The 18,822-nt window shown below is 40.0% G+C and overlaps 2 protein-coding genes across 3 annotated transcripts; one reads left to right on the top strand and one right to left on the bottom strand.

Moving 5' to 3' along the window:
* The first annotated feature begins 1,998 nt into the window (after positions 1-1,998).
* On the top strand, positions 1,999-10,318 carry LOC102700040 (CSC1-like protein RXW8). Of its 2 annotated transcripts, XM_015835748.1 has the most exons (12): positions 1,999-2,193; positions 3,087-3,418; positions 3,672-3,818; positions 6,739-6,802; positions 6,906-7,115; positions 7,427-7,618; positions 7,791-8,089; positions 8,182-8,458; positions 8,586-8,861; positions 9,008-9,241; positions 9,398-9,666; positions 10,042-10,318. In XM_015835748.1, exons 2-11 carry the CDS (start codon positions 3,135-3,137, stop codon positions 9,644-9,646), a joined length of 2,232 nt encoding a protein of 743 aa, XP_015691234.1. In that variant the 5' UTR covers positions 1,999-2,193; positions 3,087-3,134; the 3' UTR covers positions 9,647-9,666; positions 10,042-10,318. The 2 variants fall into 2 exon arrangements, with proteins under 2 accessions (XP_015691234.1, XP_006650526.1); XM_006650463.2 differs by lacking the exon at positions 10,042-10,318 and having other exon boundaries at positions 9,398-10,035.
* A 1,720-nt stretch (positions 10,319-12,038) lies between these two features.
* Positions 12,039-18,274, bottom strand: LOC102699763 (inositol-tetrakisphosphate 1-kinase 3). The gene is made up of 10 exons (XM_006650462.3): positions 17,936-18,274; positions 15,795-15,876; positions 15,621-15,653; positions 15,396-15,516; positions 14,696-14,788; positions 13,582-13,689; positions 13,323-13,499; positions 13,159-13,214; positions 12,999-13,083; positions 12,039-12,410 (listed from the first exon to the last, which is right to left on the bottom strand). The coding sequence occupies exons 1-10, from the start codon at positions 18,115-18,117 to the stop codon at positions 12,304-12,306; spliced, it is 1,044 nt and encodes a 347-aa protein (XP_006650525.1). The 5' UTR covers positions 18,118-18,274; the 3' UTR covers positions 12,039-12,303.
* Between the last annotated feature and the right edge of the window lie 548 nt (positions 18,275-18,822).

Genomic DNA, 18,822 nt, shown 5'->3' with positions numbered 1-18,822 from the left:
AATATATTTACCTACCGTGAGGACTTTTTTTATATACTTTTACACATTCTTGCGTTAAGGAACTCAGAAATAAAACTTTAGTTCAGTTAATCAGAGTCGGCCATATATACACAGCACAACCCTGATCGGGCGAGCAGTTTTGGCCGGCGCGCGTACGTACGTACTTGAACACGTACGCGATCTGATTGACGTATTTTAGCGTGCCGGATTGGGCTGACTCCAACCGAAGTTCGACACAGTTTTGACGGGTTTTTTAGTTGTGGAAATGGTCCGTACGTACGTTCACAGGTGGTGCTCGTCTCGGCCGGCACGTGTAGGGAGCTGGGTGGTCAAAACGTTTGTGGATTAGGATCGATGACGCGACACGTCGGCACGGAAGCCGTGTCTCACACGGCCGGCCTAATCCACGCTCCCTCGCGGTAGATCGATCTCCATCGATCGCTTGGTGATGTTGGATTTTGAGAGCGGCCGTGCAAACGTCGAGGGATTTCAGAATTGAGATCGTGACAGAGACAGAAAACTTCTATATATATACACTCTCGTGTTTCCAATCTTTAATTTTAATTTTTTATTGTAGGTTATTTTTCAACACTGATCTTTAAATCGCTAAAAACGTACAATGATTTTATTTATAAATTATTTTCCATCTACAAATATATCGTTTGACTCTTTTTCTTATCAAAATAAATCATTGCCCCTTTATCATCGGTTTGTATTATAACTTATAAGATGTTAGCTTCTAGAGAGGTGTACGTAACGCTCTCTTAAATTTAATAATTCTCGTTATTTTAGATAACGACAGTATTCTAAATATTAAACTGTGATTTTCTATTAAAATATAGATAGAAAAATAAATATCTTTTAAATTAAATTACTCTTTATGACATACGTATATCCTTGTGTTTCTAAACTAATTTTTTTAAAAAATATTAATACTCAAGTTTAAAAAATTAACCACACAATTATCCACGGAGCAAAAGCTAAAAGCGGTGGTCAACTCATCCCTAGTCTACTCGATCGACTCGTCGACGTGGCAAAAGATAAAAAAGAACGAGAGAAAAATAGATTGTATAGGATTCGATTCCTATAAGAATTTTTTCCCATAAAACCTTTGAATCAAAGGAATAAATCCTACGAAATCCTATAAAATTACTATGAAATGCATCTTCCTATATAAGTTTTGGAGGAAATTTAATAAGAGGTTGAACCTCATAGAAAAAATTCTTTGAGTCTATATCTCTCCTTAAATTCCTGTGTTTTTTCTGTGGTCCAGTCAAACGGTCATTTCTACGTTTTTCCTGTGTTTGGCAATCTTTTGTTTTACACATACATTCCTGTCAAAATCTTATATTTTTCCTATTTCTCTATTTTTTCATTCATGTGATTCAAAGGGGCCCTTAGTTGTCAAAAATTTTTGGCAAAGGGTCATATCAAACGTTTGACCGGATGTCTGAAGAGGTTTTCGGACATGAATGAAAAAACAAATTTCACAGCTCGCCTAGAAATCACGAGACAAATCTTTTAAACCTAATTAATCCATCATTAGTACACGTGGGTTACTGTAGCACATATGGCTAATCATGCACTAATTAGGCTCAAAAGATTCGTCTCATGATTTCCCCCATAACTATAAAATAGTTTTTATTTCCATCTATATTTAATGCTTTATTTAGTTATTTGAAGATTTAACGTGATGTTTTTAAGAAAAAAAAATTGGGAATTAAACAGCGCCCTCGGTGGCCAAACGCCAAAAGTCAAAACGCAGAATCTGAGAATCCCACCTGCTGCTGCGTTGTTTCACACTCTCACCATCTCACGTAGACGTAGCAGCAGCTGTTGACCGGGCCCCGTCCACGAACGAGACGCCGAGACGGACCATCGCAGAAACCGGCCCAGCCGACGCGCGCTATGGGCCTTTGAGGCCCGCGAGCGCATGCAGCCAGCCAGCCTACAAGGCCACCGCCACCGCCACCACCACCACGCACGCGGCCGCGCGGCGCACGACGTACGAAACGCACGCACGGGCGGGCTCGAGCCGAGCCGAGCAGAGCGCACGGTTGCCGCGTCGGAGACAATCCACCCCGGCGATCCCTCCCCCTCCCGCTCCCGTGCGCGGTGCCGCGCCCAACCTCCGGCGGCACACGGCCGGCGAGCGACCGGACGACCGACCCGCGCCGCCGCATCGATTCCAAGGTAACGCCGCGTCGTTTAGCCGATCGGGAATCCGGTGCCTGATGGCGGTTCGTACATCCCTCTATCTATGGTCGGCCGGACGGCGATCCCCCCGCTCGCGCCGTCGGAGATCGCAATGCCGGTGCCGGATCGTCCATGGCCGCCGCATCGCGCCTCGACATGCAGGGATGCGTGGGCCGGGCCGGGGATGAGGAAACCGCCGTGGATCAAACTGCCCGTGATAGGAACGATCCAAATGCGAGCATGTCGATTTTTTTTGAGGGGATTAGGGCATCAAATCCATTGTCGCATTTGCTACAAAATTTCCTCTTTTTTTATTTGTTTCCCTCACATGCACACGCACACGACACACCAATTCTTTTTTTCTTCAAGCAGTCCTCAATATATATCAAAGTGGTTCCTAAAAGTTGTATCCATCTTTGAAACGAGTATGAAGGTGGTCGATCTGTTAGCTACTCCATCCGTTTCATATTATAAAACTTTATATATATATGAATCTAGACAATATCAAAAAATCTTATAATATGGAATGGAGGGAATACTTGTTAGCATGGAGGAAAATTCGGATTATTTTGGGAGCTGGAGTAGGTAGACCAATTCATAGTACATCATGGAATTAATCAACAATGCTCTCTAAGTAATCATGGACAAGGAGAAGGCATGGAAATTGGCACTGTAATTGTGTGTTGCATTGTAAATCTGCAGTGCTAGGGACCTGGGAGAGTTGTCCAAATGTGAGATTGAGGGACATGATAATGAAATAGCGAGCAACTTGAATGGTTTAGTTATATATAATATACGCATGGGTCTTTACTTGTTAGCATCTGGTTTCATGACAAGTCAGTGTAGGCTAGCTAACACATCCCCGATTTCTTGGCCTGTGGAATCTGCAGTTCTTTCATGGGTAAATGGTCAGGATCACCAATCGGTAGCACAGGGGGATGGAATTTTCTGCCCTTCTGACCTCAGCGGGCATAAACATCGGCTTCTGCGCGCTGTTCCTGTCCCTCTACTCGGTCCTCAGGAAGCAGCCTCACAACTACGGCGTCTACTTCGGGAGGCGGCTCGCCGAGGAGAAGTTCCGGCAGCAGGTCGATTACTTCTCGTTCGAGAGGCTACTGCCGACCGCTGGATGGATAGTGAAGGCATACTGGTGCACGGAAGAGGAGATACGCCGCGTTGCTGGCTTGGACTCCGTGGTGTTCCTCCGCCTCTTTATCTTCAGGTTCTCCTTGGATTCTGATGTAGCCTCCATTGTTTGCTGCAGGAATTGAATTGATTCATCTGGAGTTCCATCTTTCGAGTTTTTATTTTTAACTAGTCTAGTTAACTTATTGATTAAAAGAACTTCTCTAGTTTATCGGCCTGCTGTTTAGTCTGGGCATTTCTTGATAGTACTAGCACCATGCTGAAAAATGCCATTGCCATGTTTTTTCTGTTGTTATTGATAACTTAACAGATTTTTTTTCCTTGTGCAGTATACGTATATTCTCGATAACTTCTCTTGTTTGTATTTTTGGAGTGCTTCCTGTGAATTACCATGGCAAAGAAAAGAATCACCAATATATGCCAACGGAGTCTCTGAATGTTTTTACAATTGCAAATATCAGAGAGGGATCACGAATGTAAGACCTTCCGTCTTTTCATTCCAATTAATGGATATTGCAATTCTCACCTTTGTTTGTGACAAAAAACTAAGAAATACCATGAACAAATCTCATTGACAAGCGATGTTTTACGAAATATCATCATATGAATGACGCTATTAGGGTTCCATCTATCTCATGTTTGTTAAATGTATTATTCATCCTATAGTACTTAATAGAGAGCTACTAATGGAACCTTAATGGTAATAGATTTTTTTTGGACAGAATCACTTTTATGATGATATTTCATGGGACACGTATTTGTAGATGATATTTTTTGAAATTGGATGCTTGTCAATGATATTATTTTAGATTCTCTCTTTTTTTCTTTCTTCTGGGATTATCAGTCAGAGTACAACTACCATTGCATTTTGAATCAAGTTTCCACACATATCGTGTTCATCTGAAGTTGGGGATACATAAAATGATAACATTAGCCGAAATTTTAAGAATATTACTTAGAGCATTTTTATACTATGAGACAAGTAAAAAATATATGATAGAAATTCGACTATGCATGGTTTTGAAGACATCAAAAAAAAAAGAAGAAGAAGAAGATGCACGCACCCATTAGGGAAAAAAGAAAAATCAAGGCCTCAGTTTTGTGCGCAACAAATTAACCCTTCTATGTGCAACATACTCAATAAGATGCTTTGCCAGTTCGTAAACAGTGAAATATACTAAATATTTCATCAGTACACTTTTGAATGGTTGAATTAATTAGGAGTTAGAGTCATTACGTATTATTGTATCAGGAGTTATATTATTATTATTATTGTTAGGGGCAATTGTATAACTGGCTCTACTTGAAAGTCCAATTACGGATTTAATCTATTTTTACTGTTAAACAACCGTGAGAGTGTAAAAAGAAAAAAAGGAAAAACATACGCGGAATGACAACAATTCCCCTGTCTACTCTAATCCAATCTGCACTCACTCCTCTCCCTCCCGGTTAGAAGCTAGGGTTTAGAGCTTGGTTCAGGCGGGCGGAGCGCGCACAGCGGCTAGGCATGCGGTGGCGGCGGGCAGGGCGCGCTCGGCGGCGCGGCGGCCTGGTCGCGAGGCGGCGGGCACGGCGGCCAGGGCGGAGGCAGGCGCGCGGGCGGCCAGGGGCGGTGGCAGGCGCACGCGCGGCCAGGGGCGCGCGACCAGGTTGCCAGGTCGTGAGGTCGCTCACCGACGGGCCCAACCTGACGGCGTCGAGGCTGGTCGGCCGCGCGCAGGGGATGTACGTCGTCGCCGGCAAAGACACGTTGTCGCTGCTGATGGCGATGAACTTCGTGTTCGTCGACGGGGAGTACAACGGCAACATCATCGCTGTCTTCGGGCCCAACCCGACGGAGCACGCCACGAGGGAGATGCCGGTGGTGGGCGACACCGGCGTGTTCCGCTTCGCGCGCGGGTACTGCCAGGCCAGGACGCGGTGATTGAACGCCACCACCAGCGATGCCACCGTCGAGTACACCATCCATCTCCGCCACGATTGGCTGATTTTTCATTAGCAGCGATCGATCGATGATGATACATGTTATAAAGTGATTTTTTCATTAGTAAGGGTAAACACGTCCACTTTTTTCTCACTTAATACCGTTAACATGACTTAACAAAGTAGGGCCAAAAGTGAGCTACAATTTTAAATAGCGCTAAATCTGCAATCTGAAAAAAAGACTAAATTCGCAATTAGACTCTAAAGTAGGACTAGTTATACAATTGCCCCTTATTATTATTATTATTATTATTATTATTATTATTATTATTACTTCTGCTATTAATATTATTAATATTAATACTAAAGTACCAGTACACATTAAGCTTGTCCAGTATTAATTACATCCTCAGACATGACAGAATAACATATGCACTTATCCTTTCTTTTGGATACTCTGACTTGTAGGCTCCCATCGGTTTTCCGAAAAGTGAGAAACAGATAAAGAAAAAATAATTTATGGATAAAAGTTTTATATATATGTGTTTATAACGATTCAAAAGTAAATGTTGTAAAATAAACTATAATGAAAAAAAAGCAAAAGATAACTCTAAAATTAAGTTTAAAATTTGAGATTTGTTTCGGTCCAACAAAAAATACCTCAAGGTATCGGTACCTCGCGATACCAAATCATTTCTGAGCGTTAGATCTAACAGTGCACATCTTATTCAGCTAGAAATTTACGCAGGCTTTGTTATTTTTTGTTAAAATTTACTTTGTAGCTTATAAGCAGTTGTAGAAGCAAAATGATGTGAGCTTTAGTCATGGCGAGCAACATTATATTTCACCTTTAGTTTTAGTCCATCTTTGTCCCATAAAGAGTAATTTGGCTTGATCTGTTGGAGTTTTTATGTTATTTTTTAGATAATACGTAAAATTCTAATACATCTTTGTATTAAGAGCAGAAGGTTGTACAACCGGCTTTGCTAGAAGCAGGCGAGACACATTACGGCTCCTCGCAACATCAAATTACGACATAAGTAGATGCAGCCACCTGCTGCTCAAGCCTTGGCAAGAATGGCAAGACGACCCCATGACAGTCCATAATTGCGCCTCTTCGGCCATTATGCAAACTAACCTCAGCTCAATCCCTTCGATCATTGTTGAAGATGTGATTGTTGCGCTCCCTTCATAGCACCTAGGCCACTAAAATCACTATTGTATTGAAGCCTGTTTGCTGTGTCTTGGTTAGTCCTTTGAGCCATGACATTTTATCCCACGACTAAAACAATCACATCTTTCTCGAATTAGATAAATTACCTACACTGATTTTCAACAAGCTGACATAGCTCTTCTAGAGCTTTCATTTGGTAAATCAGTGTTGTTGATTGCTCAAGCCTTGGTTGGAAGATATGAATATTTCCTATAAGCCTAATTTGTGATTATTTGGAATTTTGGTTTTTTTTAACGCAGGCTTTGGGTGCATTGCGTCGCCTTGTATGTTATAACAGTGTCGGCCTGTATTCTCCTTTACTATGTAAGATATGTTCACACTTTTCCTTTTACCGAATGGTTTTACCTCCAACTTTTTCCTGGTTCAAGAAGCCATTTGTCGCAGCTTATTGTGTATCATGTTGCAGGAGTACAAGTACATATCAAGGAAGAGATTGGCTCATATTACTGGATCACCACCAAATCCTGGTCATTTTTCTGTGCTTGTCCGCTCAATACCAAAGTTAGATAATGAGCTGCTTGATGACACTATCAGAAATTTCTTTGTTAACTATCATGGATCCAGTTATTTGTCACATCAAATGATATATCGGAAAGGAAGTATGCAAAAATTTGTGGTAAGATTCAGGAGTAGAAATCTGGTTGTTTTCAATTATTTCTGAAAGTATTTCCTAACAGTTTAGTTAGTCACTACAATTTTGTAGTGTTCTGGAAGCAATTTCTGTGTTAAAAGGTAGTTCTCTATCATGGTCTATCATGCATGTTCATGTTTCTTGATTTAATATATCTCATCCTGGTAACAAGTTGTTAAACTAGTTTCATAATTGAAGTTCACATTCTAGCTTATGTTTCTGTTTCAGAATGACATCAAATAAGTCCATCTGTTATGCCGAATCATGTTCTTAGGCATCTAAGCCTTTGTATGCAGGAAAATGCAGAGAAGGTATATAGGAAATTTGTAAGAGTAAAGCTTTCTACATTTGGACAGAGTAGAAGGTCTAATTTGTCCAGATGCGGTCTTTGTGGAGTACGGGCTTCCTCATTTCAGCAATATCGCAACAAGTTCATCAACTCTAATAAGCCAGACCTAAGTGACCCAGAAGTAATTGAAGCTCAGAAGGTCGTCTCCCATCTGATATCATTGCCATGAGAGTTGAAAACTACTACTTTTGACCATTATATTGCATGATAGCCTTCATTACAAGTATCTCAGTAATATCCATGTGTAGGTAATATTGTAACTCAGGTTTAGGTGCATCAGCATATATAATTCTTGCCATATTACTGAACAGGATTGTCCAGGTGCTATAGTATTTTTCAAGACTCGCTATGCAGCGATTGTTGCTTCACGAATTCTTCAATCTTCAAATCCTATGCTATGGGTGACAGATTTGGCTCCAGAGCCAAGAGATGTCTATTGGTCAAACCTCTGGATCCCCTATAGACAGATCTGGCTCAGGAAAATAGCAACTCTTGCAGCTAGTATTGCTTTCATGTTTGTGTTCATTGTCCCCGTGGCGTTTGTTCAAAGCATGATGCAACCTGATCAGATTCAGCAGATATTTCCAAGTCTGACAGGCATGCTGAAGAAGTAAGTTCCGATTTCAGATATCACCAGTACATTATCTGTTTAGATTTAAGGTTTCGGCAATGACAGAGCTCCTGTTTGATTATCTTGTCTAGGCCCCTTTTTGTCAAAATTGTAACGGGATACCTCCCTAGCGTCGTTCTGCTGCTGTCCCTATACACAGTTTCTCCATTGATGATGTTCTTCTCTTCAATAGAAGGATCAATTTCTCGCAGCAGCAGAAAAAGAAGTGCATGCTTGAAAATTTTGTTCTTTACCATCTGGAACGTCTTTTTTGTCAATGTTCTCTCAGGGTCCGTGCTAAATCAGTTAAATGTCTTCACTAGACCAAGGGATATGCCATCCATGCTTGCTGAACTCGTGCCAAAGCAGGTGACGATATTTATTTACTGCCTGGAATGTTGTCGAAATCACTTTAGCACGTTCTCTTGCCCTTGTTAATGTAGAGTTGTATGTTGATTTTTTTTTTCTCAAGTGGATTGTTCGCTGTTTTCTGCAGGCGACTTTCTTCATCACGTATGTCCTCACGTCAGGCTGGGCAAGTCTATGCTCTGAGATATTGCAAGTGTACAACTTAGTATATAACTTCTTCAGAAAATGTATATTTTGCTATCGGGATGATCCAGAATACGGCTACTCTTTTCCATATCATACTGAAGTCCCAAAAGTCCTCCTATTCAACCTGCTTGGCTTCGCATTCTCGATAATGGCACCTCTAATACTGCCCTTCTTGCTTGTCTACTTTTGCCTTGGCTACCTGGTGTATCGCAATCAGGTGAGCACAGCGGTCTCTTAACTCAATCTGTGAACTTGTTTTAATTGCTATTTCGACCAATGATTATTAGGATCTAGTCAATATATTAAAATTTACATTAATAGTTCTTTGGAATGTTAGTCTAATAAGCATAAAACATTATGCAGATCCTAAACGTCTACTACCCAAAGTATGAAATGGGAGGGAAACTGTGGCCAATCATGCACACCGCGTTGGTTTTCGCACTGCTTTTGACACAGACCATAGCCCTTGGAGTGTTCACTATAAAGCACGCTCCTGTAGCTGCAGGGTTCACCATCCTACTGCTCATTGGGACATTCCTCTTCAATGAGTATTGCAGACACCGGTTTTCTAGCATATTCAACTCTTGCTCTGCTCAGGTTAGTATGAAAAACATTTAAGCAGATCCTCTCGTATGCATCACCTTGAAATTTTTATTCTAATCTTATAGGAGTTGAACTGGTTCTTATGAAAATCCTGTAAAATTACCGTGTCCAAAGGAATCGAATTTTCACCTGAGGCTCTGGCTTCTGCAGGATCTGATAGAGCTGGACAGAGACGATGAACTATCCGGGAGGATGGAGGAGATCCACCAGCATCTTCTGGATGCCTACTCTCAAGGCTCCTACAACACTGACATCTCCAGATCTTCCAGGAATGCGGGGGGTCCAATCGAAATGGTTATGGACGATCCTGCGAAGGATGCACAGGACTCAAACCAAGAGCTCTGTGACACCGTGAAGGAAGTGACTGGGTCGATTCAGGAGCATGCTGAAGAGAAGTGACGCTCCTGCTAGTACATATGGTATATTATATTTTTGTTTGTTTCGATTTGTAATCTACCATTCGCTCCGATGATGTGTGTAGCTTCACTATATCCTTAGGCCAAGTAGGTGCTAATTAAGCTGGAGAAAAGCTCCTTGAATGGCTTTAAGGGGGAAACTAACTGTGCAGATTACCCGAGTCTCTCCCTGTTTCACTTTTACCACCACACATGGTGTACATAAAACAGATTCATAGCCTGTGCATCCAGCTCGTGGACCAACTTGGTTGACAATGCTGATTTGCGTACTTTGGTATATGAAATATTGAACTGTATATCCAAACTTTAATATTCCTCTGGACATTGTACATTTGCACGCCTTGACGGCATTGATGAATATGGCTTGTACATTTTCAGGTGGTCACCAACCCAACCACCCAGGTAGCCATTCGAAGGGATTTGCAGAATAATAATTGTCAGCAGTCAGCACCGGGTTATTAGGGGTGTAGGATGTTTGAAGGAAAAAAACAAATATACTGCTCCTTACTTTGTTTTGCGTGAATATACGACACCACACCGGTGTAAGGCAAGCGAATAAACCAATTCGCAGAGTCCAAACGATGTTACAAAATAAACCATTTTCTACCTTATTATATACCAACAGTTCATAAAGTGAGAAAAATTATCCTTTCAATATCCTTACCAACCTACTCTCTTGTCCCAAAATAAACAAATCTTTTACTTTTTATCTACAATGTTTGAATATTCGTCTTATTCAAAAAATATATAATTAATATTTTTGTTTTTATTAGATGATATATCATGAATAGTATTTTACGTGCGACTAATTTTTTTCAATTCCTTAACAAAAATTAAATAAAATGGATGGTTAAACGCTAGACACGAAAACCGAAAGTTTGTCTTAGGGCATTTCTAACCCAATGACTAGAATGGTGTCCATAATATTAAATAAGTTGATATCTAGAATGAAAAATGATGTGACAAGTAAATAAATGACAAAATAATGAAACCTGCAAGACATGGTTTCGTACACAACATTCAAGATATCATGTGAGATAAGTAGCATTAAATTGAAGTATAGAATAATGTTGTTTGCATTAGAAGAGTAGTGTCTAGTACTATAAAAAATTTATGAAAACTACATCTAGTGTTATAGGTTGAGAATGCCTTTATCTAGAGATAGGAGGAGTACTCACCTATCCTAGTTTTCTATTAATCAAGAAGCCACGCATGTTGCTTAGAGTCAACGTTGCAAAGGCTTTTGACTCGGTCAAATAACCGTTCTTGCTAGATATCTTAGATCACATTGGCTTCTCCAAACGCTGGCGTTACTAGATCTCTATCATCCTTTTCTGGCCCAATCACAGTGCGAGAAAACAACCAAAATTCGTATATAGAGATTACTCCGGTACCACACGTTGCACCTTGGTAGTACTTAGCCACACCTCTGTTGCCGTTACAGAGTAAGTTCATAAGCGCAGATTGACGTTGGTGCTAAGTCCTAATATCAAGATCAAATTTGGATGGAAAGAGTAATATCTGTTTCGAGTAATCTCTGTTTCAAAATTTAGGACACTTTTTTTTCCACAAAAGGTTTTATAATATAAACGTCCATCATCTCATTTATTCTTATAAACCAAAATTTAAAATTTTAACCTTAAAATTAGAGTTGATTTTGGTTTCTTTATCCTTTGCTTTCATATCGCTAAAAACTATTCGCATCTTTTTTTTTTGCAAATGTCTTTTTTTCCTACAAAACCAAAGGATTGCTCAAATATTCTTGACTACCTAGGCTTGCATTAATCTAAGTAAGATTTTCTAGTCTTACTTAGATTCATATGGATACTAAGATTTATTAATATATAAATTATATAAATTCATTAATTAATAAATCTTAGTATCCATATAAATTTAGGTTAGACTAGAAAATCTTACGTCGTAAAACGGTGGGAATACTAGCAAACTTTCTAGCCAGGGATCACGGATTACATCTAGGTCTACTCGTGTTCACCCCTACACTAAGGCCAGAATGCCAGTGACAAAAGTTGAAATAAGTGTATCGACATGTGTCGATGGCAATGAAGAACCCCTTTTTTTTCCATCAATTACCAACTTTTTGCTGAAGAGTTTTAATAGTTCAAACACCAACAGTAAGATATGGACGAGAATAAAAGACGCATCACAAATGACCAACTTTAATCTACAGTAGACATGCCCTTACTAATGTCTACTTTTGAGTATTTCAAGATAGGTGTTACAGATTTATCATTGTCTGCTTTTAAGTACCCGAGGTTTAACGTCGAGTGAAGCCACCATAATTTTCGCAACACACCTGCACACCCAAAAGTTTTTTTTTTTCACAACACAGGAGATATTTTTTGAACTTTGCGATATTTGTGACGGTGCGAACCAAGCAAAACAGCCACTTATTTTGCATATTTGTAGCAGGTAAAAACATCTTAATTTCATTGATTAGCCGAACAAAATTATTTGAGAACAGTTTAGCAAATGCGAATTAATAATTTACAGTTTGACACAGTCACCGCTGCTTTATCGCAACTACTGATGCCCAACTATATCACGGAACATTGCTCTGGCATTCACGTTTGTACTGCACACAGCGAGTCCGGGACACACTGACAGGGCTCGTTCGTCGTTTCACCCCTCGCATGAGCTATAGCTTGGTCGCCGCTTGTACTCCTCCTGAACTAGACTCAGCAGAAAGTCGGTGAATACATGTTCATATCCAGGCATTTTGCCATACCCTGCAAGCATAAAAAGGTGATGAGCTACTCACAACTTTAATTAAGTGTGGATTTGCCAAAGAAATGACACTTTCATAAAGACGATAATATATTGGGAATTGCCAATCCAGGTCCAGAAGAGAAGACATGGATATTTACGGGCTACAGCAAACAGGGTTGTCCAGTTCGCTCTATAACAGAGGAACCTGCCCTATGATACATGAGAAATGTTGCCAGCAGACATAAGTTTGATTTGCAATATTCTGATTAGCTTGCAGAATCCAGATGGTTCTACAACTTTTGTAGGCTATTCTGAAGTGTATAGGGACCGTAGAGTAACATTTCAAGGGAGTGCCACAACTTTACTGTAGTGTAATTATTTAGTTTACCTAGCAGCATAGCATAATCAGAATAGCCTACGAAATTTCACTTAATTTCTTAATCACAATCGGTTCTTTTTATTTTTTTTCACAACTTTTACTGTAGCATAATCAAAATTTCAACGATAACTGAAATCTATGAGAACTGCTAATTCAAATCCACACATAGTTCAGGTGGAACTAATGAGAAAATAAATTAGATATACTTGCAACATGTTAGATCACATACCAGGAAAATAATTCATGTCTATGACGTAAAACCGATCTCTCGTCCCATGCTCTCTAATCATATCAATGTTAAACAACCTAAGACCCTGTAAATTAGGTAAAGGGTTAAAGAACATGACATAAAGCAATGCAGAACACACAAGTGCAAGAATCATTTGTACCAGTCGGCGGCGCAGTTCTTTTGCCAATATTTCAAGAAGCGGTCTTGGAGGAAGTTCTGACGGAATATGGAAGAATATTAGTTGACAGTACTATTCTGTGGAACCAGGAATGAACGACATCAATAAAACCACAAGGATATGGAAACCAATATGTGGAACCTTACCAGCAACATGAGGGTCTAGATCTGCATCATCTGCATTGGCTGAAGCACAAGAGACCCTTGGAAATCGAAATACTCCAGCATTGTTTGATAGGTCACCTTCATCAACATTAGGAAGCGAAAACCTACGTACAACCCGTATTGCGTCCCCAACAATATAAACTTTGAACAAAACACCACCTATAAACAAAGAAACTTGGTTAATCTGGGACTGGGAATACTGAAAGGAAATACGAGGAAAAAAAACTCAATAGAGAATTACCATGGTTAACAAATTCCTGAAGAACTAGTGGTGGCTCAAGCTTTGTCAAGGAGATTGGATCATAAGCAAGAGATAGCTCATGGGACTTCGCCACCAGAGGCTTTGCCACTGCATATAATATATGAGGTTAGCAAATACATATGAACAACAATATCATCTGGGAACCCAAAACATAATTCAGCAATGCCAACAATTAGTAACAAAAGCATGCCAGATTTCATTGAACTTTATGTCAACTGGCGTATGTCAAATAATCGCCATTCCCATTTCCCTACCATGGAAGATGTTGATGACTTTACCTAATGTAGAACTAAGTACCATATACATAAATAAGATTCTAGTCACACCTTTGAATAAAAATATACAAACAGAACAATGGAAACTCTATTACACACAGACCCTAACCTTCTTTGTTGACTATGTTCAAGTTTATTTGGATAATTATGTGGCAACTTCCTAGTTTTGTCTCAATAGTTCACCATGGAGATTTCCATTGTATAGTTTCCCACCCATCTGATTTACAAACCACATAAGCCAGAAACAAAATGGAAGAAAAAAAAATGGTGGACTCACAGAAAGGAATGAGAGAATAAACATACATATTCATCAGCGATTTACAGTTATGGTGAAATTTTGTTTTTCAGCAACATAGCTGACCAGTGAGAGACGATGCCACTTATGGTATCTACAAATAAAAATGATTGCAGTTGTCTAACTACTCCCTCCGTCTCAAAATAACTTCATCTTTACCAACTTTATTTGTCCCACAAAGACTTCATTTGTTAAGAAATCATTGTATTGGAGTTTGAGAAAATAGAGGACAAGTTTAGTGGAGTTTGAGAAAGTAGGGGACAAGTTTATTGGAGTGTGCAAAAGTGAGGACAAGTTCATTGGAGTTTGATAAAGTGAAGGGTATTTTAGTATTTTGGTATATGTATTGTTGTGGGAGGATGGCAGGAAGATGAAGTCTTTTGGGGACGGAATTAGTACAATGTTTTGCTCCTACATGCATACAATGTCAAATTGTAACTTAGGAAAATGTAAAGATGCTAAAAACAACTTAGGAGTAAGACAATAATTATTACGTGCATGCATACAAGATAAGCTAGCTCACCTAATGGAAGAGATAGTCCAGCCCTCATAACAGCAGCTGGTATTGATGATGGATCTGTATTGACAAACAGCTGCTTAGGAACGCCAACTCTACCTGCAAAAGGCAACTACACCATAATGAGGAAATCAGCCTTTGGGAAGGTTCTAGGAACCAAATCTTCCATATGACCATATCCAGCCTCCTAAACAGTGGAGTGTAAAGACTGAAGTCTAAAAATTACAGCAATATCAACTACTGGTAAAAATGGTAAATATATATTACTACTCTGAACCAAAGGGCCCAGCAGTGAGAACTATGCAGTTCGTTTAACAAGAAATTAAAAGGGTACAAAGGACAGAAGACAAATCAATGCTTTATACTACATGTGACATAGTCACATAGAACATCAAATGATTCATCCATACCTAATTATACAGACATGCAAAAAGTCCATATGTGACTGTTCCCAAGATAACTTTGTTTTGTTCAACCAGTAGAGCCAAACAAACTGTTGCATTGCCGTTGCCAAAAGGTAGTCTACACCTTTTTTTTATGATACGTTTCAGATCAAAGGAAACCTATGTTAGTTGTTTCAAACCTATCCTGATCGGGCACGAACAAAAAATCTGTAGTTGTCCACCTAATATTGCACATTCTTTTCTTTTATATAGTATATTTGTTTCTTTCAAACCAGAACCAAGATGCCATTTATAGAAATTACCATGAGAATCCGAGAGGTCCAATTCAGAAACTTCTTGAAGCATAGACTGACGATTGAGCAAATGTTCTATGGCACCTGGTGGGTCAAGAACAGTAACTTCTGGGTGTGCCTCCCTATATTCCTACCAAATGAGGAAAAGTCAATAAAAGATTAGTAAGGAACAGATGATATGTACATTCCCACAAAGAGACTGACAGTTATTTTAACTTATTTGAGATTACTGACCTCCAATAACTGTTGCCACTCCCTTCCAGTCAACTGTACGTAGAGAATACAAGGTTATCATTCAGTTTTCAATGAAAAACAAGACAAACTAAGAAAAGCAACCTATATCCAAATACTTAACAGCATCCAGACATAAATACATCAAGGTATTAAATATATCTAATATTTTCAAACCTTATGCAGAACAATGTCAAAAGGTCCTTGATCTGACAGTGGACGTTTCTGATCAATAGCAACAAAGAGAATCCCTTTCTTCCTGCAAATATGTTTCAGAAGGCTTAGAAGCCAATAATATGGATAAACATAATTCAAATCAATTTAACATCATGTCTCCTATATGTGATAGCTATAGAGCTGCATGATATTAAGTTCACAGACTCTTGTAATCTTATGTTCAAGGAAAAGTCCATACAATTTTAATGGGCATAAAAGCTTGAAATAAATCTCTACAAAGTGCAATGAGAAGTAGATGACAATGACAAGCCTCATCTAGGTATATCATGAAGGCAGACACTGCAGAGCTTTCGTTTCCATATAGAAAAGCAAACATGAATAAGAACACATTCAAACTCACAATTAATTGTTTAGCTAAAAAGAACAGATATGGGCATGTACTTTCAAACGATTGCAAGCTATCCTCGTGCAAAATAGTAATTTGGGTATGCACCTGATAGTAGTTTGGGACAGATGCAAATTTCCTGGTGATTAGCATAAGCAAATAAGGGTATGTTTGTTCATAATTCATGCCTCATACAGAAATGTCACGAGAAAAATACAACAGTATCACCAGATGCATGAAAGATGATAATATAATCAGTTAATAAAGGGATAGCTTTAACCAAGCACCATCTTTCTAAGATTGTATGGAGATACAGTACTTGATTAGCAAGATATATGTGGGCCACATAAAGCACAAAAGGCAATGCAAATGTTTATCATGTGGGCACTAAACTATTTCACAAACTTATCATGCATGTGATGCCTTCATTCCATGTCCTGACCTGATCCTACTGATGTGTGCGCAACTATATATTCTGAAACTATAGGTCCAGACAAAACAAATTTGCATCCAGAAGAATACACAAGTTGTAGGTAAACAAAATTTGCATTGCTATAATATAATCATGCAATAAAATTGATGGACCAATGATTTTGTTTATCCCTAGTGTATTATGGATCTCTACACTTGATCCCAGTGCATGGTATCGCAGTCAACGAAAGTAGTCAAACAACACACATAAGTGCATCATGCACAGTAAGGTTTTGAGAAAATTTAAGACAAAGCATGCACATGTTACTGTTACACTTCATGGATAAGTTTAGGAATGTGACTAAATTATTGGATAAGTTAAGAGTTCCTATCAGAAGCGAATATAAATATATAATACTTCCATACAGTAGGGCATGCATCGATGTCACTTTCTTATCCCAAAAGAAAATAGCAGCAATACAAAGGTTTGCTTATTTAAGTATTCAGTCAGTTGCAGGCGATGATTCTAGAAAACTAAGCAACTCTAATTCTTCTATTGAATATCTGTTTTACTATTCTCTAAAATTGCTCGATCGTTGTTGGAAACGTTGGCAACAACGCCTCCACTTCCACACGAGAGACTAAAAAGGAGCCCACCGTCCACAGAGAAATGATGGATCAGATCATATCACAAGCAGATATCCAGTCAGACGTTTCAATGTCGAAAAGGCCACCTTTCACCATCTTTTGCACTAACTAATTTTCGCAAAGAAAAGCATCACCTTTTCTCCCACTTTAAGGCCTTTAAAACAATAAAGTAACACCGTTTTATTTGGCTCAACAACATGCTAATCTCTAGCTCAGAAACAACAGTGCAGAAACAGTGGAAAGTAAAAAAGAAATATGTCATTTTCGTCACTAATTAGGGGAAAAAAAGAGTGGGGGAAGGGAATATGTGTCAGAATCTACTAGCACTACTGAAGTCAAGCACAGAGGTCAATGAACGAGGTATCATCATCGTTATCACTAAAACAATGGAGTAGCTGACAACGAACGAACTATTTTATTCACTATTCACCTCTTCCTCCTCACGGTTCATAACCAGAAGGATCCAGAATCACGCCTGATCTCTCGAATCCTAAGCGAAAACGGGAGAAGAATCCATCCGATTCAAACAAAACCAACAGGAAGGACCGCCACACCAAACGCTTCCCCCTCCAATGCGCCTTACCCAGACACACAAAAACAACAAGCGCCTTTTCCACCCGATTCCTCCTCGCCGCGAAACAAAACGTGAAGCAACAAATCCACAGATGAATCCCCTTGGCAACAACTTAACTAGTACCTGGCGAGCCCCCGGAGCTTGGGCTGGAGGAAGCTCTTGGCCTTCTTCGACGTCAGCGCGTACCCCACCACCAGCTCCCTCGCGGCGGGCGCCTCCGCCACCTCCTCCTCCACCGCCACCGCCGCGGACACCTCCGGCTCCGCCTCCCCCTCTCCACCACCCACGCGCCCACCCGACACCATCTCGCCGCCTCCCCCCACACCAAAACCAAACCAACCCCCGCACCACCAGAGCCGGCGCGCCGATCGACGGCGGAGGCGGGATCGGAATGCGGAGCTCGAAGCCCTAGGACTCCAGCGAGACAGGTGTATGCGCGCGCGCGCGTGAGGACGCCGGGTGGAGGAGGAGGAGGAGGGAGAGGGAGAGGAAGGGGAAGCCGCAGATGCGCCTGCGTATTTGTAGGCGGAGGAGCAACTTGGAAACGAAGTGATCTCCCCCCAAAAATTACGGTTTTGCCCCTGCCCAGTGTTCTCTTTTCTACTTCATGCTTTTTAGTTTTTACCCGGTCTAAACACAAATTTGAACTCTGGTTTTTGGATAGTGAACCTGAAGGATTTGAACATAGATTGGTTTTTATGACCTTGGTATTTCTATATATATCACAAAAAGGTACGAAAAATGGCTGATGAATAGATGATGTGGTGGTTTAACGCCGTGTAGCCAAATCCAATAAAATACTAATTGTGAATGGATCATTGAAAAAATATATTCATTTTACTGTTTCGGACGATGGTTCAGTGGTGGTACGTAGTATTAGATAAGCCTCTTCACACTTAGCCATATCTTATATAAGCAGAGATATAAGTCTACTTTAAATGCCTACGAGCGACATTAGATATTAAGAAACACGTGTCAAGTGATGAAACACGGTTCTCTCCTAAAGACAG

Source organism: Oryza brachyantha, chromosome 3 (genome assembly GCF_000231095.2).
Source record: "Oryza brachyantha chromosome 3, ObraRS2, whole genome shotgun sequence".
NCBI lineage: Eukaryota > Viridiplantae > Streptophyta > Magnoliopsida > Poales > Poaceae > Oryza > Oryza brachyantha.
Note: the sequence above shows the minus strand (reverse complement) of the source record. Positions and strands in the feature narration are given on the sequence as shown.

Bases quoted from the DNA above. Each gene is read 5' to 3' on its own strand.
- LOC102700040 (XM_015835748.1), top strand. From the start codon at position 3,135: ATGGAATTTTCTGCCCTTCTGACCTCAGCGGGCATAAACATCGGCTTC. The intron at 6,803-6,905 runs GTAAGATATGTT...ATCATGTTGCAG, and splicing joins CCTGTATTCTCCTTTACTAT to GAGTACAAGTACATATCAAG. The intron at 9,242-9,397 runs GTTAGTATGAAA...TGGCTTCTGCAG, and splicing joins TCAACTCTTGCTCTGCTCAG to GATCTGATAGAGCTGGACAG.
- LOC102699763 (XM_006650462.3), bottom strand. From the start codon at position 18,117: ATGGTGTCGGGTGGGCGCGTGGGTGGTGGAGAGGGGGAGGCGGAGCCG. The intron at 15,877-17,935 runs GTACTAGTTAAG...ACATATTTGCAG, and splicing joins AAGCTCCGGGGGCTCGCCAG to GAAGAAAGGGATTCTCTTTG. The intron at 12,411-12,998 runs GTATGTGATCTA...TTATGCTTGCAG, and splicing joins AGACATGAATTATTTTCCTG to GGTATGGCAAAATGCCTGGA.